This window comes from Serinus canaria, chromosome 19 (genome assembly GCF_022539315.1).
Source record: "Serinus canaria isolate serCan28SL12 chromosome 19, serCan2020, whole genome shotgun sequence".
Lineage (NCBI taxonomy): Eukaryota > Metazoa > Chordata > Aves > Passeriformes > Fringillidae > Serinus > Serinus canaria.
The window spans coordinates 4,781,794-4,803,759 of record NC_066332.1 but is presented as its reverse complement, the minus strand read 5'-3'; the positions used below and the strand labels follow the sequence as shown (position 1 = coordinate 4,803,759).

The window sequence follows — 21,966 nt, the reverse complement described above, 5'->3', positions numbered from 1 at the left end:
AGTGAGGAAATGTGGAGTGGAAGAACATTTAAAAACCTTCATCTTCCTCCACAGAAAGGAGAGGGGTGGGAAAAAAACCCAACAAGAGAGGTAGAGTGTGCGAGTGTACAGTGTATTTTCACTCCGTGGCAGAGAGACACGGGGTAAGGACTGTGCTGAGCAGTGACACCCCCAGAGTGGGCTGGGATGCTGAGTCCCTTTGTCCCCTCTCAGTCCTTTCCCCTCAAGCCACTTCATTTCCAGTCATTGATTAAAAGCTCGTGTTAGTAGGAGCCTTTGCTGCCGGGTGAGAGCGTTACCCCGGGCTCTGCAGCACAACCTGGCATTCCTGAATCCTAAAAAGTGCCTGAAAACCCCACATCTGTGGGAAGTGACCACCACACACCATCCTCCTGCCAGCCACTCATGCTCTCCCACGCTCATTTATGGGCACTTCAATTATCTGGGGACAAAACAACACGGAGAAAGCTCCAGTTGTCAGCAGAGATTGGGGCTGCCCCCAGCCTGCACCCCACGGTGACCACCCAGCCAGGTCTCAGCCTGGGACAATCTCCTCAGGGAGGGCTCATCAGTGCAGGGTTTGCTTTTCACTGACCATCACCTCGAAGGCAAAGCCTTGGAGCCTGTCTTGCTGGTGGTGTTCTACAGAGATGCCACAGAGAACTCAGTGGTCTGTGGCCGATGGGATGCTGGGGGCTGCAGCACCGAAGGGGCTGGAAACACCCTGTGGTGTTGGGATGGCTGGAAGAGCAGTGGGGAAACAGCGCTGCTCTGTCCCCTCCTTGTCTCAGTGGTGCCTCAGGGAGCTGTGAGAGCTGCCAAGGCTTCTCTGAGCAGCTCCCAATTGTCCAACCACATCATCCAAAAGTGTTTGGGGAGCAGAGCCACACTGCCTGGTCCATGAGCACCTCCTCTGCTGTGCAGGGCCCAGGATCTCGAGCCACAAGCAAAGCCTGGATGCTCTGTTAGTGCAGCCCCTCTCTGCAAGGTGCTGAAACAGCCACGTTCACCCTCCAGTGCTCCATGGGCTTGGAAGTGCCCCCATCGCAGGGGAGGGGCTATTCCTCCTTCTCCTGCCCTTCCTCCTTCTCCCGCTGCTCCTCCTTCTCCCGCCTGGATTTGAGGAAGTCGCTCCGCAGCAGGCGGTAGAAGAGGATGATGTTCATGGGCGTCATGATTGCCATGCCCACCGTGCCCACGGCGTAGGTGGTCGGGGGCACGTTCTGGCGATTGAGGAAGAGCCAGCGGGTCATCCAGGCCAGCGTGGCGATGCGGAACACCACGTAGGTGCCCAGGTTGATGAGGCTGTTGAGGCGGTAGCAGGTGGTGTGCACCAGGTTGGCCATGAGGAGGATCTGCCGCAGGTGCAGGAAGATGGAGTTGATCTCCACCAGTAAAGCCACCAGGGCAAAGCCGACGTACTGGTGGAGCAGCACGGCGATACCAAAGCAGATGATCACCTGGGAAGGAGGGAGAAGAGGGGCTGAGCCCAGGGGCTGGCTGCTCTCAGCTGCTGCAAGCTGGAACCCCTTGGGCACAGCAAGGAGCAGAGGTGGAAAGGATCATCACAGCAGTGACATCCCTGCAGCATTGCAGCCTCGGGCATGAAACCTCACCATTGCATGAAACCTGAGTGGGTTTTTTTGTTTCAGTGGGGAGAGAAGGAAACAGCTCTCTAAGCCCCAGGTTGGCTGAGGAGACAAAGCAGCCTGACCTAACTCTGCTGTTGTGGCAGGGAGAATGCAGCCAGTTGTGGCCCAGCAGGTTTTTCCACACCCAGTGGATGGACAGGAAGGGAGACTGTAGCCCAGGGCTACGGCTGCTGCTAGCTCAGGGATTGTCCCCAGGACAGGGATTGGGTGGCTTTGGTGTATCAGAGAGCCCCCTGGGGCTGTTTGGGACAGGATTCCTGCCCTGCACCCTCCCTGCCAGGCAGGGGGACAGGCTCTGCCTGCCCACGCTTCAGCACACTCAGTCCTTTCTTTGCTTCATGCCATTAATGCTGTTCTCTGTATGGGCTGTGTAATGAGATTATCTGCTCCCTGCTTGTTAAGTCACTGTCTTGGCTTGAATTAGTTCCATTGTGGAGATGAACTTTTGGCTCACCAGCAGAAGCCAGCAGAGCCCCAGGGCTCACTGACAGAGCAGGTCTGACTACCCCTCTCATCCCAGGTGAGTGCCAGCACTGTCTCTGTCCCTGACCCCCTCCCCAGGCCCTGCACACCCCTGAGCCTCCCCTGAACCCTGCAGCATCTCCACTGCTCAGCTCCAGGCTGTGCCCCCCCCTGCCCTGCAGCATCCACAGTCTCATCATCACAGAATTGTTTGGGTTGTGAAAAACACTCTGGCACCTGGACAGAGAGGTGATCAGAGAGAAACCCACACAGGGCACAGCAAGACAGGCAGAGGGCACTGGAGTGGGGGTCCTGCAGCACAGCTGCTCCAGCCAACCAGTCCCAGGTGGGAGGAAAGCACCCCGGGGAGGGAGGTGGATGGGAGGGGAAGTGCAGCCCTTGCTGGCAGGTGCTCAAGAGGGCAAGAGCCACAGGAGATAAGCTGCTCACCTGTGCCAGAGGGTACACCGGGGTCACTGCTGTCAGTGACACTGTTGTGGATCAGCCCATACTCTGTACACATGTTTTTTCCTACTCTATTGGGACACACAAGACAGGACTTTGGACTTGATTAGCATAAGATATTTGATAATCAGGATGCCTTGGCAAGAACAGAGCTGAAAATTAAATCAGACTGAAAATTACATCAAGTTCTATAAGCAAGAGATGTTGTAAAATGTATAAGTTTGTTTATGTGATGATTAACCCAATCATTGTAATAAAGAATTACTAGTCTTCCTAGAATGGTATATAAGCTATGTAGTCCACAATAAATTTGGATTTTGACCAGCTCTCAGTCTCCCCATCTCTCTCATCATCAGCGATACCACCCCATTTTTGGGTGCCTTTCTGCAGACCCTCTAAGAGTACAGAGTCCTGCAGGACCAAGAGGAGCTCCAGGCCCTGCTGTCTGGGCTCCTCTCCCCAGGAAATAAAACCAGACTTTGGAGCAGGCAGCAAAGCCCCACACAAACAACAGCAGGAGCCCCCCAACCCCAGCCTCCCTGGTGGTACCTGTGCAGGTGCACTCACCACAGAGTGATGAAAGAGCAGCTCCCAGGACTGATGAAGTTTCTGATTGCACAACATGTCCACAAAGTCTTCAATGAAATAGCCTGGGATTGGGGAGTGCATGAACAAAAAGGGGGTCAGGAAAGGCTGTGCCAACAAATCCCCCCTGCCCCAGTGGGCTCTGCACCTGACTGGGCCCGGCAGCCCCCCCCGGGGACGTGCTGGGTTCATCCGTGTGGGTGGGGAGTCACAGCAAAAGAAGGAAACTGGTGTGCTTTGGGTCCCTCTTGCAGTCACTCTGTAGGATTGTTCCCAGGAAGAGGCACCAACCGACTCCTCCAACCCCATGTGGGCACTTTTGGGACGGCCCGAGCCCCGGCTCCCCCCGGGGACGGTGGAGGGCAGCCCGGTGCCCAGTACCTCCTGGCTGCGGCTGCCGTGGGACAGAAAGGAGCCACTGTCCTTTGCCAAGAATAGGGCGATTGTTTGAGGTGCCTGAGACATCGCGACATGGCTCGAGGGGCTGGTGTCAGGCACCGGCGAGCCCTGAAGACCCCCCAGGGGACAGAACAGGGGACAGTCCATCGCCACACCTCACCTACAGACACGGCCACCAGGCTATGCGCCCCCGGCGGGTGTGTGCCCACCAGGTCGTTGGACATCTCGGGGTGGAGGTAGAACCTGCAGGGAGAGAGGCTGTGAGTGTCGGGCAGTGCCTCCAGGTCACCATTTCCCTGCCGGAGTCTTCATTACCCACCTGGTGCTGCCGACCCTCCTTGGAGACCTCCTGTTGCCCTGCTCCACCCACAGCCTCCCCTTTCCTCCTGTTTTCCCGGGAGTCTCCCCATCCCCTGGTGCCTCGCACCTTCCCCCCTCTCTCAGTGCCCCTCAGTCTGCAGGTCCTGACACTCCCCAGGGTCCCCAACACCCCCATTTCCTTTAGCACCCCCTTGGCCGCAGGTTCCCCTCGGGATCCCCGTTCCCTCCCGGTGTCCCGGTTCCCCGGGCAGCCCGGTGTCCCTGCTGGTCCCCGCGGTGCCGCTCACCCGGCCAGCGCCCCGCCGCCGCTGAGCACGCTGTGCGCCAGCGATGTCCAGATGTTGCGCCACTTCCAGCGGTTGCGCCGGGCCGAGGGCGGCGGCGGCACGAGCCGCTCCAGCCCCAGGTTCAGCAGGCGGAAAGCGGCGAAGGAACCGGCCACCATCAGCAACCCCGGGCTGAAAGCCATGGGCATACACCGGCCCGCCGGGCTCCCATGGGACCGGGCTCGCTGCCCGCCGGACTCCGCCTCGCCCAGCCCCGGGGCCCGCCCTGGGCACCGGCACCGCCCCGTCCGGCCGCTACGCTCATCGCCCGGGCGGGGGCACGGCGAGCATCACCCCCGAGGGGAAGGGAAGGGCCGGGGGCCGCGCCGGGGCTGGCGCTGGCAGCTCCCGCATCCTCCCGCGCAGGGGTGCGGACACGCAGAGGCAGCGCTTCCCGTCGGGGACTGGGGCACGGGGAGCGGGAGAGCGGGAATTGTGCCCCCGGAGAGGTACCCGCCTTCCCCGGAACCGCACGGCAGAAGCGGCGCCAGCCCGCAGGCGGCTGAGCGTGGCACGGAGCGGGGAACTCGTGTCCCGTCCCCGTGCGGGAACAGGCGGCACTCCCTGTTCCCCGGAGGTTCCCCCTCCGCCTTGATGGCCGAACGCCTCTCCCTTGAGGTGCTGCAGCCCGTGGTCCTTCACCCCAAAGCCTCTCCGGCAGGTGATGCCCGTCACTGTTTCCTTGGGCAGGAGCTCTCCAAGCCGCCGCTCACGCCGGGTCAGGACCCCCCAGATCACACCACAGCACCGTGCACACCAAGCACGGAAAAAGACCTGATTGCCTTGCCTAAAACTGCTCTGCTCACAGCACTGTTATCCCTCATCCCCTTGTCCCATGCCAAGAGGAGCTCCCCGATGTCTGGGACACCCCAGCTCTGCTGTCTGGTGGTTGTGGAAATTCACAATCCCGTAGCCACGATTTTAGTTCTACCCTACAACCACGCTGCTTTCCCAGCTTCCCGTAATTCGATCGCTCCCTTGTTGCTTTTTGATGTCTCCAGCAGAAGCTACCGCACAGCCCTCGCTTCCCCTCCTGCCGCCGGGCTGAGTCACCGTGTACACACCGATTAATGTCAAACTCCACCTCTGCTTTGAGGTATTAATTTTGGATGAAATCTTCCACTTCCTCTTCGCTGAAACAGAAGCGTGTGGAGTCTGAGCTCTAGGTTGCTGTCCTGGCTTTGGGCTGATGGACACAAAAACATCAAATACACACTGATGGAAGGGAGGCTGAGTGATTAAATCAAATTGGGAGACGGGCGAGGTTCTTTTCTAACCTAAACGATTCTGTGTCTCAATGATAGTCCCAACTGGTAGAAAAGCATCTGCTCAAGCTGCACAAATTTGCTTAAAAGCCAGGCAAGACACTGTACTTTCATAACAGTTACGTGGCAGGGAGACAGTGCCTGAAGTAATAGGCAGCCCTGAGTGCTCAGGGGATTTTAAATAATCTCGTGTATTAGGAGTGGAAGGATCACACAGGCTAATCTGTTACTGAGAAGACCAAATGCAAAGACATTTTTGTTCAGCATAAGATATGCTGAGGAAAGAGAGACGTGCCTTGGAGACGTGCTGGGCTGCTCAGGGCACTGAGGAGAAAAATCATTTAACAATTAATTGAGTATAAAATTGCACAGAGCCGGTTTCCGAATTAGAAGTCATCTGCGGTGGTTTAGCCTCAAAAAAATCTTGCCTGCCCTTTTCCCTGGTGACAACTCATGCCTTCACCTTCCTGCAGGGAAAATCCCAGACTGTGGAATGCCTGCAGGTCCAGCCCTGTTTCCCCAGGGGCTCCTCCATTTGTGTTTATCCTAAAGATGAACACCCAGGGCTCAGGCACAGGAATAGTTAAAATATTTCTGGAGGCTGGAGAGCTTTTACCTACCTCTTCTGCATGGCAGGAATGTAAGCCGTGATTAATTGAGCCTCTGGTTCAAGGACTTTGATCCCATTGCTATAGCACTACCAACAGTTACATATAAACTACTTTTTGGGTCATTTCAGCCCAGATTTTATTTAATTTTACTTCCCATTGAGCCGTAGTTTCTTAGAAGCCCAATTCCAGCCTTTTCCTTCCTCTGCAGCAATGGCATTAACCGGGGGCGGTTTTGGAGCTGCAGACTTCCAAGCCCAGTTACAAACAAGTCCCCTGACACCAGATCAGGCCAAAAATTCAACCACACGCCACAGGCTCGGGGGCCAGGCTTGTCCCAAAAGAACCCGAAGGGAAGAGCAGGGACGGGAACTCTCGTGGCAGCTGCCACAAGAGGTCCCTGCACGCCCGCTGGAGAGCCGGGAGCCCGCTCCGATGGGATTCCTCATCCCCACCTTATTTGGAGACTGCCTTTTTCACCCAGATTTCCAGAAGTTTTCCGACTGTCCCCAAACGACCTCGTTTTCTGCGGGGATGCAGCTCCGGCTGGTGCCGGGTGGCTGCCGGTGCCTGCTCCCAGCAGGGCAGGGGACTCCTTGCAGACACCAGCAAGGACGTGCCCGGGTCCATCCCATAATGCCACAGCTAATCCCATAGTGGGGGCCTCCTAGCAGCAATCGGGGAGTAAATGGAGGGTACAGAATTTTATTCAATAGCTAGACAATCGTTTTTGTCTGCCTTTCCCAGGCTGGAGACTCTCTGCAGTACATCTGAGAGACACAACCCACTTTCCACAATTAAAAGCTGGCACTGAACTAAAAGTTTAGTGATAATCCACCACAGGAATTCTGCCAGCTGGGCTCTGTCCCCCCCTCCAGGTGGTCCCCAACTACTCCTGGGTGGGGTTTTGGGTGTGCTTTTGCACTTCCACCATCCCTTACTTCAGGAGGAGCCCACTCTGCCCCCAGATCCCACAGAGGACTTGCTGCAGCCAGCAGATGTGGGAGCCAGGCACAAGTCCTGCTCCTGTTTTTGCAAAGCTTCCCTCTCTTAATCATCTTCTCTGCATCCAGGGAGTCATAAAACCCATCTGCTCACCTAATGCCAGACCTGGCTCACACCTGAAGTAATCTGAGGAGTCCAAGAGCTCAAAACAAATCAAGCAGTTTGGCTTCCAAACTTTAATTAGCTGTTTTCTCCATCCCTCTCTAAACTGTGTCACCACTCTGTCTGCTTAGGCCATAAGAGATCAGATGATGTAGGAATGCTTTAAACATCCACATCTCCATCCAGGAAGTCTGGAACTCCACACTTCTGAAAGGATCTACTGTGCAAAATGCAGGTTCTGCATGGCAAAGCATGCCCATGCATTGCAGAGGCAGCTGTGGAGAGAGCTGAAATCAACTCAAACTGGAGCAGCCACCCCTTCCAGCCAGGAACACCTTCCTGGTGTGGAAGCTGGATATTCACCATGTAGAACTTGCTGTGGACACTGGAGAAAGGGATTTCAGTCTCTGTGAGTGTGGTGAGCAGCTCTAGAATTTAAGGCAAGAAATGCCAAAAGTCAGCACTTTAGCCCTGACCTCAGGACCTGAACTCATCTGGCAGAGGAAATCACCTGTGCTTGCACCACACTTACCCTGCCCAGGCCTGCAAGCTCTCACTCCTATGGGAAGCATTTTCCTTGCACCCCAGAGGGTTTGACCAGCACTGCAGGTGTTCTGCTGCCCAGGCTGCTCATCCTTCCTGAGATCATTCCTGGAATACAATGTCACCTGGGAGCTTCTCAGAACCAGCACGTTCTGGTGCCAGACACCAGCTGCAGACTGGGCACAGCAGCTGCCTGCTGCAGCCTGGCATGTGGGAATGTTCCCAAACCACCCAGGCAGAGCCTGCTTTGATAAATGACCCCAGGGCAGGTTGATCTGGATGCTCTTCTTCTGGCCTTCCTTTTCCCCAGCACTGGAAGGATTTTTTTTTTTCCCTCAGGACTTGGCACAAGGGACTTGTTGGAGAAACCTGTGCTGACAGCAGAGTGTCCCTAGGGATGCTGCAGGCTCAGCTGTTCCTCCAGGGCTGTGCTGGACCAGTGGCACAGAGGATGTGCTCCCTCCTCACTCCAGCTGCACAGGTATGCCGTGGGATGAACAAAATTCCATTGGCTGGCAAATCCCCTTCAAGCTCAGCAGCATGGGCAGCTCTCCTCTGCTTTCTGCAGCTGCCATGCCCCAAATGTTTTGACTTTCTGAACTGTTGATGTGCTGTTGTTGGTAAGGTTTCAGGTTCTTTCTTTTCTTCCCCAGTGCTCACTGTGAAGTGGTGCCAGGTGTCTGCCAGACCTGTATCCCATCTCTCACCATCACCAGACATGAATGCTTAGGAAGAAAATGTGAAACATCACATATAATTATTCTTACCCTGTAAGCAAATTCATTCTCACTAAATTTTCCTTTTCCCCGTCTTCTTCCCTTGTGGGATAAACATTTTTTCCCCTGTTTAATTCACCAGTCTCAAGCTTAAGTAATTTTTGATGAATATGTATGTGCTTCATGATTACATCATGATGCATTTACCACTACATGGGGTTTTTTCATTTTTTTTTTTTTTTTTTTGCATTTCAGACAGGTTAAGAATGAATCCTCCTAGGTGGAAGCACATCCCAACCCCCACACACCCTCTGAGCCCACTCAATTCCTCCTGTTTTACAAATACCAGCTCAGGAGCTTCCCCCTTGCATCTCCTGCTGCTGCTGGCTCCACAGCTTGGAACAGGTTAGGTTCCCTCCTGAATTCTCTCGTTATTAATATCACAAACCAAGCTGTTCTGAGAGCAGTGCCCCATTAATCACTCCAGCTCTGCTGAAGGTTTCACCTCGCTTCCTCTTCCTGCAGCTGAGCAGTTTGACTCTGTGGGTGCTGCTTGTTAAAATCAGTGGCTCTGGTAGAGCAGGGAAGGGCCCTGAGCTGGGTGAGCTGGCAAAAAGGTGGGAAAAAGATGAATCCATACAGCCATGGCATGAAAAAACGTGCTACTCCAGCTGATGGTGGTGGGAACTTGAAGGCAGGAAAGTTACACCCCTTAAATCCTTGCCTCTAAACTTGGGTTTTCTGGAGGGCCAGCAGCTCTGGGGAGGCACAGCAGAAGTGAAGGTATCTAATAAAACCCAAGGTCAGCTCAGCAGCTCTGGGGAGGCACAGCAGAAGTGAAGGTGTCTAATAAAACCCAAGGTCAGCTCAGCAGCTCGTGTGAGTCAGCACCAACGTGGGTGGCAGATCTGCTCAGAGATGCCTGGTGCCCACCTGGGCTCTCTTTGTGGTTGAGGGCACCACTTCCTTTTCCTCTCTTCCTTCCTATGTTTAATCCTGACTTGTGCTGCAAGCAAAGATCTAAAGCCCTCTGAGTAACCACCTCTGGTTTACCTGAAAAGGGCCAAAAGGTGTTCACAGAGCACCTTCCTGAAAATCTGCCTCCAATGCCATCCCAGTCCCTCGAGGGCATGTTGTGTATCCCTGACACACAGGAACACCCCTGCAGCCAGCCCCCAGCTTCTCCCTGACACCCAAAGCCCTTTTCCACTTTGTATCCTTTGTCTATCACCTTTCTAATATCCATTCTATCATCTTTGCCTCTGTCAAGCATTTTGTTTTGCCCTTTCCTTTGCCCTTTCCAAAAGCCTTTCCTGGATGCTCGGCTGCATCCAGCAGCATCCAGCAGCCAAATCTGCTGCTCAGCCCCGCAGTGCAAAATGTCCCTGCACAGGATCGAGCTCCACCTGCCTCATCCCAAAGCTGCACACCTCTGTGCCTGCCCCTTTGCCTGCTCTCTGCAGATTTCCATCCGTGAGCAAACGTTTTTCCAGCGATTTCTGCTGAGTCAGAGAACGCTCGGCGACGGCTGCTGCTCCTCCACGTGGGAACGCGCTCCTGGGGAATAATTACACAGAGTTTAAATACGGACATTTGGCAGCCAAATTGCTTCACATTCAGGCTCCTGGCCAGGAGGGCAGAGCCCAGAAGCTGCTCATTGGTGCTGTGAGAAAATCCCTCATTCCTGTGGCCATCGTGGGTGTGCAGAGCCCGTGGGCCGGGACTGCCCGGACACGGCGACATCCCAGTATCCTGCTCATGCCTTGGAGGGTCCCATGAATTTAACTGCTTCCCAAATAATCCATCCTGCACTTACCCAGCACGTGCCTTCTTCTCCAGGTGATACCCACCAGAGAATTTTTATCCCCCCTGCTGCAGGATTTGCTGGCAGGGAGCTGATCCCTGTGGATCTCCTGTTCTGCAAGGGAGATGATGGAAGCACACTGTTGGTAACTTCCCCCCTCCACTTAATTTTTTAGGCATATTTTAAGTTGTGAAACATATTGACTGTGAAATAGAGATAAGAACAAGAGGAGACACAAACAGTGTAGGTGTTACTCCCAGTTTTTTGCAACTCCCACTTTGTTGTAAAAATAGCCCAGCAAGCAGCACCCTGCTCCAAGTCATCCTTCATGGGCCAGGGAGTGATGGGATTGTGTGCCTGGACATCAGTGGCTGAACCAGGAGCAGAGCTGGGATGTAAGGCACCTGCAGAGCTGCTGGAAACTTCATGTTCCTTAAAAGCAATGGAGAAAAATCCTACAAAAAAAATTAAAGAATTTTAAGTACTGTTAAAATATATTAAAAGTAGCAATATCATTCCAAAGTGCTGCAAAAATACCTTGTGTTGAGCTGGAGTACTTTCCACCAGGAAAAGGGGCGGTGGGAAGGGACCCTGGGCTATCACTGAACCCCCTTGAGTTCTGCCCATGACGCACCCCATCTTTACACCACACCTGTGCCATAATTCTTATATGCCCTCAATTATTTTGCAACTCTAAACCCCAGCAAAATACCTTTTAATTAGGCCCAGGCCAGTTGCAGAAATCAGATAGCACTGCCTGGCAGGCAGCCTCTTCCAGGAGCTGCATCTCCTGATGGATGGGAGCGTTGAGCAACTGGGGGAGAGCATCACCAGCCGTGGGCTGGCAGCTGTGCTGAGACACCAGGGTGTCACCTCGCAGGAGAAAGTCACAGGCAACAGCAGTGGTGGCTCTCTGACCTGGGGGACAGGTGCCTGAACCCCCCTGGCAGGACCAGGTGAGTACCCAGAGATGCTTCTCCCAAAGAACCTGGGATGAGGGGAGCGGTGCAGGGGGGGTTTGTAGGAACAAGTCACCACCCTGCACCAAAACCTGCCTTGGATGATCTTTCCCTGCTCCATTTCTTGCTTTTTTTCCCTCCAAAACAGAGAGGGAGATTCCTCATCAGCCTCTCAATGACTGCTAAGGCAGGGAGAGCACTAAGGACCAAGGGGGTTGGCTGTTTTCTAGCCCAGGAGGCATTTTGGGAGGGGATTAGTGCTTTCAGGGCAATTACCATGAGTAACATCTCTGCACAAAAGTTGGAGAGGCTTTGGAGAGGCTGAAGCATCTCTTTAGACCCAGTTTGAGGGAGACATGGGCTATGGCAGCAGCAGCAGCTCCCCATAAATAATTGTATTTGTTTACAAGAGCCATTACCACATCTGCTCACTCACCCTGTGCTGCAGCTGAGTTTAATGAGACACGGGGCTGGAAATGAGAAGTGGGTTAATTCAGAGGAGAAAAGGGCAGAGGAATGGGTGCTGGGTTTGGACACAAAGTTAAAAAAGGGGTGTTTGAAGGTCATTTTGGTGCTTCATCAGAAATTTGGGACCCTTTGAGTGCCTGCCAGTGAGCAGGTCCCAGCAGCATGGACAGCAGTGACACCATCACTGAAGAGGTCTGCAGGGAGGACGACGTTGGGGATGGACAGTGAGTGCCTGGGGGGGTGGTGGGGACCTGGGGGGATCTGTGCCCACCTCTGCACCTCTCCCCCAGGCTCCTGGAGGTGATGGTGGCCGGGTACCCAGTGTTGCTGGTGAGGAACAGGAGGGAATTCCGAGCTCTAGGCAGCAAATGTCCCCACTACGGTGCCCCACTGAGCAAAGGTAACCCCAGCTTGGAGCAGGGGGATAAAAAACCACCAAACCACCTTGGGGAGGTTGGTTCTCACTGCCCAGCTTGGGGGGGGGGTCTCTTGCAGGGGTTTTGAGAGGGGAGAGGCTGCGCTGCCCCTGGCACGGGGCCTGCTTTAACATCAGGACTGGAGACATTGAGGAATACCCTGCTCTGGACTGTATCCCCTGCTTTAAGGTGACTTCTTGGCCTCCCAGCTGGGTGGTCTCACATTCATTCTCTTTCCCAAGCCCCCTGCCCTGACCACAGCCATGTCACTCAGAGCTTCCACCCAAGGGATGATTTTGGGATTATGTAACTCCCTGCCCTAAAGCTCCTTTCAGTCAAAGGTGATGCCACAGATCCCAGTAGTCCTCAGAGCCAGCACAAGTGCTTTTGGAAAGAAAAAGAGGATTTACAGCTCTTCCTTAGTGCTCTTAGGATGAGGAGAAAAGCTCATGAGCTCCTCAGCATCATGTGACATCCAAGATCAGAGCCAGAGGCAGATGGCACACTGGACCAGGATCTCCCAGGAGAGCTCCTACCACAACCTCATGGATGCAGCACTTAAAAAAACCTCTCCTTTCCCTCCTTCAGGTAACAGTGGAAGATGGAAAGGTGTTCATTACAGCAAAAAAGAAGGTACTGACCTTACCTGCTGTCACTGAGCACAGGCAGTGCCTTGGGCTGCGTGTGACTTGAGCATTTTGCTTTTTTTTTTTTTTTCAGGACCTGGAAAGCAGCCTGAGGGTGAAGGACACAAGCAGGAGGTGCCTCCTCAACAAGAACACGATGCTGCTGCTGGGGGGAGGTCAGTGAAGGGATCTGAGCTCTGCCCCCTCCACACACCCTGGGAGCTGCCACTCCCCTCTCCAGGGAGGACTGACCTGCTCCTCCTGCTCCTCCTCCTCCTCCTCCTCCTCCTCCTCCTCCTGCTGCTGCTGCTGCTGCCCAGTGAGGTGTCAGAGGGCTGAGGTGAGCATCTCCTGTAGGTGTGGCTGCCCTGGTGTGTGCAGAGACTCTTCGCCAGGAGGGATTCACTGGCAGGATCATCATGGCCACCAAGGAGAAACACGTTCCCTATGACAAGTCCAAGCTGAGCAAGGTCTGTGTGTGACAAGGACAGCCCTGTGCCTGGCCACCACCTGTGGCAGGGGCCACACTCAGGGCCAGCAGCAGTGGAGGGAGCAAAGCAGGAGTGCTGAGGCATCCAGAAGGAATAGGGGTGTTGTTTCCAGGAAAAACTTCTTCTTCCTCCCAGAAAATATCTGACCAGAGTCAACACAAGATGATGTTTTTATCTCCTCTTTTTGAGCTCTTCCCACTAAGGTTTGATGTTTTTTTCTGAGGTGGGCACAAGGTGATGGGGATGGGGCAGTGTGGGGAGCTGTGATTCCCTAATGTAAAATTCACCTCTTTTCCAAACTGACTCCACAAGGAACACTTCAGGAGGATTGCTGCCTCTAAGAAATGCTTCATTTCATACTTTTGTTGTGTTTCCAGGAAATGAACTTGAAAGCTGAGGATATCTACATGAGGAAACCTGAATTCCTCGAGGCTCGGGGCATAGAGTTCTGGACAGAGAAAGAGGTACCAGAGCAGCAGAGCTCAGTCCTCATGGGGAGGGTGTAACATCCATGGATGGACCTGTGGGAAGTGGGAGAGAGAACCCCAGCACCCCTCACCTCACCTGAGTGCCCAGAAACAAGTCCCACAGGCAGGACAGAGGAAGCTGTGTGATCTGTGCCCCCTCTCTCCTGCAGGCAGTGTCGGTGGATTTGCAGAAGCAGAAGGTTCATTTCATGGATGGGTCCTCTCAGAAGTACCACCAGCTGCTCATTGCAACAGGCAGCCAGTGAGTGCACCAAGTGTTTGCCACACACAGGGCTTTGGGCAGGACAACACTGGGATGTAGAGGTGGAGGTAGGAAATGAGGTGGAAGGGCAGAATGGAATGTCACTGCTGTGGGTTTGTGCTCCCTTCTCATTCTTTGTTTAATTCATGCCATGAAATGCATCTGGATTCTCTCTCTTCCAGCTCTGGTTTCCTCAAAATCCCAGGTGCAGACCTGCAGAACATATGCACACTCCAAACCCCAGAGGAGTCCAGCAAGATCTTGGAGCTGGCAACTGGGAAGAATCTGGTGGTTGTGGGAGCTTCATTCATAGGTACCAGGCTGGAGAGGGTGTCAAACCCTGGGTGAGAGCCTCCAAACCCCCTTCTGTTGCATGTGCACATTAACTGGAGGCCCTCAGGGAAGGGATGTTCCTTTTCTACCCAGCTGGGATCCTCCCTGGAGCTGCTGGGGGTGTGAGTTGCACAGCACACACTCATTCTTTCCTCTGATAGCCAGAAACTTGAGAGCTATAAACAATTGCTACACATGGACAGAGGGAAATGTGCCTTCTGAAAAGGTCACTGTCCTCCAGAGGAGCTGGATTCCCCAGAAGCATTGGGAAAGCAAGAGGCTAAGGCACAGAAAGGGAGGTTTTTTGGATAGAAACAGGAGCTATTCTTTGCACCTCCCAATATCCAGGAGGACAAAGAATGGGGGGAGTTAAATACCTCAGCCCAGAAATGCACAGCAAAGCAGTTCAGCACTGGCAGCACATCAGATTTGCTCTCTGGAAGGGGAGAAGGTTTCCAGGGGTGCAGGTTGATGCTTGCAGCAGGCTTACCTCGGGCATGCCTCTTCCTTGCAGGAATGGAGGTGGCTGCCTTCCTCTCAGACAAGGCTGGAAGCATCTCAGTGGTGGAAAGAGAGGAGTTCCCTTTCCAGCACGCCCTGGGTCCTCAGGTTGGAGGTGTTGCCATGAAGGTGAGCAAAACCTGGGGCTGATTTCTGGCATGAGAGCCAAGCAGCCCCGGGATCCACATCAGCCCAGGAAACCTCGCCCCTGTGCTGAGTCACATCTCAGCATGCCCAGCCTCTGTCCTCACCCACAGCTCTGCACACAGGGCTGGTCCCAATCTTCCCCCTCCCCACCTTCCTCACCCCCAAACCCACCTCACCCAGCAGTCCTGAGCAGGACTGCAGAGAAAAGCCAGGCTCTGTGTCCCTGCAGCAGCCAGGGACACAAATGGAATCTCCCTGCAGCCTGGAGCAGCAGCAGAGCTGCCTGCCTGGCTTTTGGCTGGGAACAGCTGTTTTTATAGCCTGGAATTTCCTAATGAATACTCAAACCAGTCCTTTTCAGATGCTGCAAAATAAAGGGGTGAAGTTCCACATGAAAACAGAACTGTGTGAGCTGAAAGGAAAGGATGGGAAGGTCAGTCATGCCTTTGTGATCCCTGAACTGCTAATTTTAGGGGGAAAAAGCCCAAGCTGAGATACACCCCCATGCCTACATCAGGCTTTCCTCTCCCATGTCTGGACCCTCCCTTCCTTTTCACTGAGCACAGCTCTGGGCTCAAAGGGCACCAGTAAAATGTTCCTTTCTCAGGGACAACACCATGATTTTCTTTTACATTCCCAGCAACACACATTAGTTGGACAAGGTGATCCAAACCTGGGGAAGAAAAAAAGACAGCAAAGAGCAAAGCAGCAGGGAGGCTGTGGGAATTAGGACAGAGGCTTTAACTCTTTAGTAATGACCTTTCCTTCTTTCCCAGGTCACAGAGGCTGTCCTTGCCAACGGAGAGAAGCTCCCTGCAGATGTGGTAGTGTTGGGAATAGGTATGAGACCCCAGCTGGGACAGGGAGGCAGATTTGGGAATGGGGAGAACATCCAGCAAGCACAGGGCATCCCAGCTCATTTCCAGGACACCATTCCCTGCTGTTCTCTTTCCCACTCTGTTATCATCATCCAGCCCTTCCTCTTGGCCCCAAACACCTGGAGAAAGCAGCAGCCCTGAGCACACACTTGGCAGCAGGAGAGGAGCTGCCACACTCTCCCTGTGCCTTTGGCTCCTGCTGAGCCCCACAGGTCCCTGCTGTGTCCTGGGCCTGGCTTTGCTGTCCCTGCAGTGGCTCAGCACCAGCCCAAGCACAGCTCACTGCCCCAGGCAGGAACAGCAGCTGGGAGGCCAAATTCCCTCCCTATCCCTGCAGAGCTCCTCTGCATCTCATCCCTGCCCCTCTCCCCACAGGCTCAACCCCCAACTCAGCCTTCCTGAAGGGCACCTCCATTGCCAGAGATGACAAAGGTGCCATCCTGGTGAATCTGGTGAGTGCCAGCTGAGCATCCCAGCTCACACCCCATCCCTCCCCTCCCCTCCCTGCACTAATTGCCTTTTGCCCAATTAGCACATGCAAACCAACATCCCCAAGGTCTTCGCTGTGGGGGACGTGGTCACCTTCCCGGTGGCACTGCTGGATGGGGACAGGTCCAGCATCCACCACCAGCAAGTGGCTGAGGCCCACGGTGAGGGACACGTCCCCTTCCAGCTCCCTCAGAGATGGGAATGGCACAGAAGGGACAGCAGGGGACACGAGGAGCAGTTTTTAAGAGAAATATTGAGTGTGTTGGTTGCTCCCAGGTCGCTGTGCTGCCCTGAACATGCTGGGCAGAGGGGAGGAGCTGCACACTGTTCCTTACTTCTGGACCACCTTGCTTGGGAAAAGCATCCGCTATGCAGGTAGGGAGGGGCAGAGAGGGGAGCAGAGGAATTCCTCCCACCAGCTGGGTCTGGGGGTGGGTGCAGAGGTCACCTGAAGCAGCTCAAGCTGTGCATTGGCTGCCATGGTGAGTTTGAGCCCTGGGCCTGGAGTTCACCCAGGGCTCTTGTTCTCTGCTGATCCACAGTGGGTTAGAGGTCACAGAGGAAGAACTTCTCTCTCCAAACCAAGGAGAGGCTCAGAGTCAGTTCTGCTTGTCCAGGGCCTGCATGTCTGCTCTCCAGCCCCAGCCCCTGTCCCCACCACCCTGGCTCTGAGGTGGTTTGGGTGCAAACTACTGTGCCAGGGCTCCTGAGCAGGCTCTCTCCCCCAGGCTGTGGGAAGGGATACACAGACACTGTTGTGAAGGGCAGCCTGGAGCAACAGAAATTCCTGATCTTTTACATCAGGTGAGTGACTCCACGGCCAGCCCATGCCCTGGAAACAGGCACAGCCCTCTCTTGCAGCTGCAGAGATCCCACAGAGGCTCCACACCCCCCTGTGCACTAAAGGCAGCTGCTGGGTGCTGAACCAGAGAAAACCAAAGCAGGGCAGGGAAGGAGAAGAGAATGAACTCCAACAATGACACCAGCTGGGCAGAGAGCCTGGGACACATCTCTGCCTCTGCCCCACTGCTGCCAGGCTCAGTGCCCAGCTCCTAGCAGTGCCAGGCAATGTGCCACGAGTGCCTGTGCATCCTGCAGCAGCAGCAGCCACCCTGCCCTGAGCCCTCTGAAACACAGCTGCTCCCTGGCCACTGTGCCACGGGGATGCTGCTGTGCTGAGCTGTGTGCACTGAGGAGATCCACACTCTTCCTCTTTCCGTGCCAGGGATGGCCATGTGACTGCAGCTGCCAGCCTGAACTGCGACCCCATGGTGTCCCTGATTGCAGAAGTGCTGTACTTGGGGAAACAAATCTCCAAAGAAGAAGCAGAGTAAGTGGCACCCTGACCGAGCTGGTGGGTGGCTCTGTGCTGTTCCCCACGTCAGCAGAGCCCACTGAGAGACACAAAACCAAAAGGAGCCGCTGCAAATCCCCAACCCACCTCTTGTTTTCAGGGCCTGTGACATTGGCAACATCCCCTTGCTGGCACAAAGCTAAGTTTGGTGCGTGCCCCTTGCCGGGGGCTCACAACCAGATGTCAACAGCTCCACATCCTCCCACCCTGGAGCAATAAAACCATCAGCAAAGCTGAAGCCAGCACCTGCATTCTGTGTTTGCAGACAGCCCTTGGCTGGGCAATGCTCAGCCAAGCTGGGTAAGAGGAGGGTGCCCATGGCCTGGGGCTCAGCTGAGGCTCTGGGCTGCCAGCAGCCACCCCTCATGCACAGATGCACCAGCCAGAGACACAGCAGCTCCTCCTGCTCCTTCCCTGCCGGCAGGGAGCTCTCATTTAGCACACCGGTCACGCTGACCTTCTCCTTTGCAAAAACACATTTTCCCAGCGAGGGGAGCTGTGACCGAGACGAGCTGCTCTCCCAGCAGGGAACGAGGTGGGCTGTGTGCAGGAACTTGCACAGAATACCCTGCCCCTAAGGACACAGGGATGCCACCCAACCTCCAGGCCAGCAGCACCTGCTGGCAGTGTCACCGCTGTCTGGAATGTCACATGAGCTGCCGCAGCAGCTCTCTGGCAGAGAAATCCCAGATCCAGCCCTTCCTGCTGTGTCCCTGCATGCTGGATGCCTGGAGGAGGTGGTCAGATGCTAGAGGAAAGAGTTACTGGATTTTTGCACAGCGAGGCTGTGCTTTCTACAGGAAGCCTTGCACTTACTCACCAGTCACATGGGGCTGTGCAGGAGGAAGGGTAAGTCCCAGGAGCCAGGCAAGTTCCCACAGGGACACTCACTGGCAGCCCAAACCCCCTCTGGCTGGAGTGCAGGACAGACAGAGCCTGAGCCCTCTGCCCAGCAGGGGAGATCCTGCAGTGCTGGTTTTGTGTTGAACACCCAAATCTGTCCTCTGGCACCTCACACGTGAATTTGACCTGAAATACAACATTTTACATTTCCTGACCTCACAGGTTCGGTGCTTCTGCTCAGAGCAACTCTCTGCTCTGAAAGAGCCACGTTTTACCTAGGAAAGAGCTGGGTTTCAGCAGCACGGATTGTTCCTTCATGCCAGGGAAGGTGCAGATTTGTGAGGCACACGGAGCACACCATACACATCAATCTGTGCTGCAGAAGAGGGGGAGCATGGCCCAGGAGCTGCTCCTCCCTGCCCTCAGGCACCCTCCACCCCTTACCATCACTTTCTGCCCCCCAATGCACTCCAGGATGTGTTGGGCACTGAGCAGGTGCCAGCTGTTCTGCATGGACTTGCAGCAGGGCAGCTGTGGTGGAAGAGATGGGCTCTGCCTCGAGCTGGAGGAACTGATCCAAGAGTGTTCAGCAGTCCCACCCCCTCTGGGTGACAACCACCCCAAAAAAGCTCAGCTCCTTGTAACCATCAGCAAGAACACACCAAGCACAGCAGCTTTATGTAAGAAGGAAAGACCCTAAGACAACAAGACTTATTCTACTTCTACCACTTAATGGACACCAGGCCACTTTCTGTGCTTTGCTGGGTGCCAAAGCTTGGGAGCAGCCCTGCCTTGGGCAGCTGGAGCCTGGGCAGGCAGATTAAGTTGAGATTGTGCAGACATTTCAGCACAGGGCTGTTCCTCCCTGCCCGCCCTCGGAGCTGGGATGAGCTGTGCTCTTGCTGGCAGGCTCTGAGCAGCAATGCCTGGACACTCCCCTGCTTCCCATTCACCAGGGCAGCCTGGGAGCTGCTGGTCCTGGTGTGCAGAGGCTCCCTGGAGCTCTTGCTGTGCCCATGGAGCTCCCCTCTCACTCAGTGCAAGGCAGGGGCTCCTCTAGCCCTGGAGAGCAGCTTCCAAATTCCTTCCAGGGCAGTGCTGTGCTTCTGCTCACCAACAAACCAGAGCCCGGACCACAGAAGAGCCCAATAAAGTTCACCAGGGCCCCTCTGAGTGCTGCTAGCTCCAAAATACCCGGAGCCCTGGCACTGCTGGGTGTCCCCCCAGGCCAGAGAGCAGCATCCAGGGCCGTGTGTGACTCTGTGTGACTCGCCCTGAGTCACCCTGGCCCGGTGGCCCTGCCCCGCCGCGCCCGGCCCGCCCCAGCCCGCTCAGGGCAGCGTGGGTGTGCAGCCAGCCCTCTCCCGGGCTCCAGCCCACTGCCTGCCGTGCCATGCTGCAGGGATCATCCAGCTCCTGAGCCCGCCAGCAGGGCAGACCTGTGCCCAAGCCTTTGGCTCAGGACAAGCCCAAGGCACCTGAAGGATCGACCCCTTCGCCAGGGTGGCATCACTGGGGACACAGATCTGGTGCTGTGCCCCCTCCTGATCCAGGCAACCCACGGGCAACAAACTTCCTAAAACTGAACAGTTGAGCAAAACAACCTTTAATGCTTCTCTCAGTCTCCTCCCAGCTCAGTGCCACCCCGCTGAGGGGTGGGGGGACACAGTTTGGAACCCTTCTGGCACAGCTGCCTACAATCCTCCAGCCAAGGCTCTGTCTGGAGGCTCCGAGGAGACTTTCTTCATCCTGGTCATGCTCATCCTCAGCCCTCCAATGCACAGGGCTCTGCAGAGTGGCTCATCCTGGTGGCTCAGGGCACGGCTCTGGCTGGCATCCAAGGTCCCAGTGACGAGAAGAGAGTGGCTACATTCAACAGTTCTTCAACTGGCAGCTTTAGCTACTGGAGAAGGACATAAAGCTTGCCACTGAAGAACTGGTGCTGGTTAGCCAGGAGCAGGGTGGCACGGCAGCACCTGGGAAGGGAACACACAATTTCAGAGCCAGGATTGAACTGTGCCCAGCTGAGCTGTCACCCACAGCAACTCCTCTCCCTCCTCACAACTCTGACTTATTGCTCTGTCCTCCCCCCAGGGACACCCCCTCATCCAAGGAAACCCAGAGGCAGCTCTGAGCTCAGCTCTCCCCATCCCTCCCCGCTCCCAAAGCGGGTGGTGCCTGAGCTCCAGCACCTGCAGCCAGCCCTAAACCACAGGGAACAGGCAGGGAAACCCAAGGCCGTTTCTGCTGGAAAATAAGAGATAAGGGCAGCTCCTCGGGCAGGGAGGCCACTGCAGGTGGGGGTGACGGCGTTCCCAGGGCTCACCTCGGGCATCCATCACTGCTGGCAGGGTCCCACCTGGACGGGAGCCAGCTGCTTCCTGACGGGGAAGACACTCGGTCAGACGGCTGCTGCCGAGCTCCGGCGGGGGAATTTCGGGCAGGCGGGGCAATTTCGGGCAGCTCAGCCCCTTTCTGAGCTGCTTTGTTGGAGGGCAAGGACGCCAACCCCAGGGCTGGTGTTGGACGCCGCTGTTTCCCCTCTGACCCCAGAAAAATCCCTTTTCTACAGCACGCAGCGCTTTGGCTGCTAGGGATGGAGTTTTGGGAACCTCCCGGGAAACCGGGCACGGTGGGGGACAGATGGCAACGGGAAACCCCCGGGGGGCCACCACAGCATCCTCCCGAGGGCAGTGCGGAGCCCGGCTGGCCCCGGGCCTGGGCGGGCAGCGGGGGCGGCCGGACCCCGGTGGGTGCCGCGGGGCTCTCGGTGCGGGGCCGGTGGCCGGGGCGCAGCGGCGGCGGCGGCGGGGCCCGGCGGGGATGCCGAGCATTCCTGGCGTGCCGGGTACATCTGGTCCGGATTCCAGCGAGCTGGTCCCGGCCCTGCTCCACCCCCGCCGGCCCGTGAATCAGCACCCGCCACTGAAGCCACCGGCCCCGCCGGCACCGGGGACACGGCCGGCACCGGGGGCCGACAAGGGGGGAGCCCTGTCGGTAACGGGGTTCCCACCCAGGCTTCTCAGCACCGAGGGACACCAGCAGCTCCGGGAAGGGCCCCGGTGGCAGCTCACCCCGCTAGTAAAGAACGCTGTGCCCCCAGCCGGTGCCCCTCTCACGGTATAACCGGGTCACCCCCCCGCTCCCAGTGCCTCTCCTCTCGGTAGAACCAACTCCCCCCTCCCTCCTAACGGTGGCAGCTCCCCCCAAGCCGCTCCACGGCAATGCCGCTACCTCCGCTCCCTCCGGGACACCCCACCGCCCTCCCGGCCCTCTGCCGCCCGGGATGCTCCGCTCCGTGCCCACGGCGGGGAGCGGCCGCGGGTCAAAGTCTGCCCAGTCCGGTCCCGGAGTGAAGGTCACCCCCGGGGCGGCCACCGCCCGTCGCGGGGAGGCCCCGGCCGCAGCCCCGCCCGCCCCACCGGGACCCTCCGGCGCGGGAGCCGCGCACGGGCCCGGCCCCGGCCCCAACCCCCCCT

At 56.1% G+C, this 21,966-nt stretch overlaps 2 protein-coding genes and 1 long non-coding RNA gene across 8 annotated transcripts; 1 reads left to right on the top strand and 2 right to left on the bottom strand.

Annotated features, from left to right (window-relative positions):
- Window positions 1-91: 91 nt before the first annotated feature.
- Window positions 92-6,106, bottom strand: TLCD2 (TLC domain containing 2). The gene is given in 6 exon segments (XM_009094922.4): window positions 92-1,460; window positions 3,147-3,229; window positions 3,724-3,806; window positions 4,172-4,521; window positions 4,524-4,800; window positions 6,096-6,106. Coding segments are annotated over 6 exon segments (1,206 nt in total). The 3' UTR covers window positions 92-1,058.
- A 293-nt stretch (window positions 6,107-6,399) lies between these two features.
- On the bottom strand, window positions 6,400-10,888 carry LOC127060282 (uncharacterized). The gene is made up of 3 exons (XR_007779165.1): window positions 9,880-10,888; window positions 7,723-8,458; window positions 6,400-7,618 (listed from the first exon to the last, which is right to left on the bottom strand). It is a non-coding gene; the product is annotated as an uncharacterized LOC127060282 (long non-coding RNA).
- Window positions 10,889-11,078: 190 nt separating this feature from the next.
- Window positions 11,079-17,886, top strand: LOC103820111 (apoptosis-inducing factor 3-like). Of its 6 annotated transcripts, none has more exons than XM_009094733.4 (19): window positions 11,079-11,209; window positions 11,796-11,904; window positions 11,971-12,080; window positions 12,176-12,285; window positions 12,685-12,729; window positions 12,817-12,898; window positions 13,080-13,192; window positions 13,591-13,677; window positions 13,851-13,942; window positions 14,125-14,255; window positions 14,790-14,905; window positions 15,285-15,356; window positions 15,700-15,763; window positions 16,177-16,253; window positions 16,334-16,451; window positions 16,567-16,665; window positions 17,019-17,094; window positions 17,516-17,620; window positions 17,745-17,886. In XM_009094733.4, the coding sequence occupies exons 2-19, from the start codon at window positions 11,843-11,845 to the stop codon at window positions 17,785-17,787; spliced, it is 1,602 nt and encodes a 533-aa protein (XP_009092981.2). In that variant the 5' UTR covers window positions 11,079-11,209; window positions 11,796-11,842; the 3' UTR covers window positions 17,788-17,886. The 6 variants fall into 6 exon arrangements, with proteins under 6 accessions (XP_009092981.2, XP_050837885.1, XP_050837886.1 ...); XM_050981928.1 differs by having other exon boundaries at window positions 16,908-17,094; XM_050981931.1 differs by having other exon boundaries at window positions 11,191-11,209; window positions 11,796-11,872; window positions 16,908-17,094.
- Window positions 17,887-21,966: the final 4,080 nt, after the last annotated feature.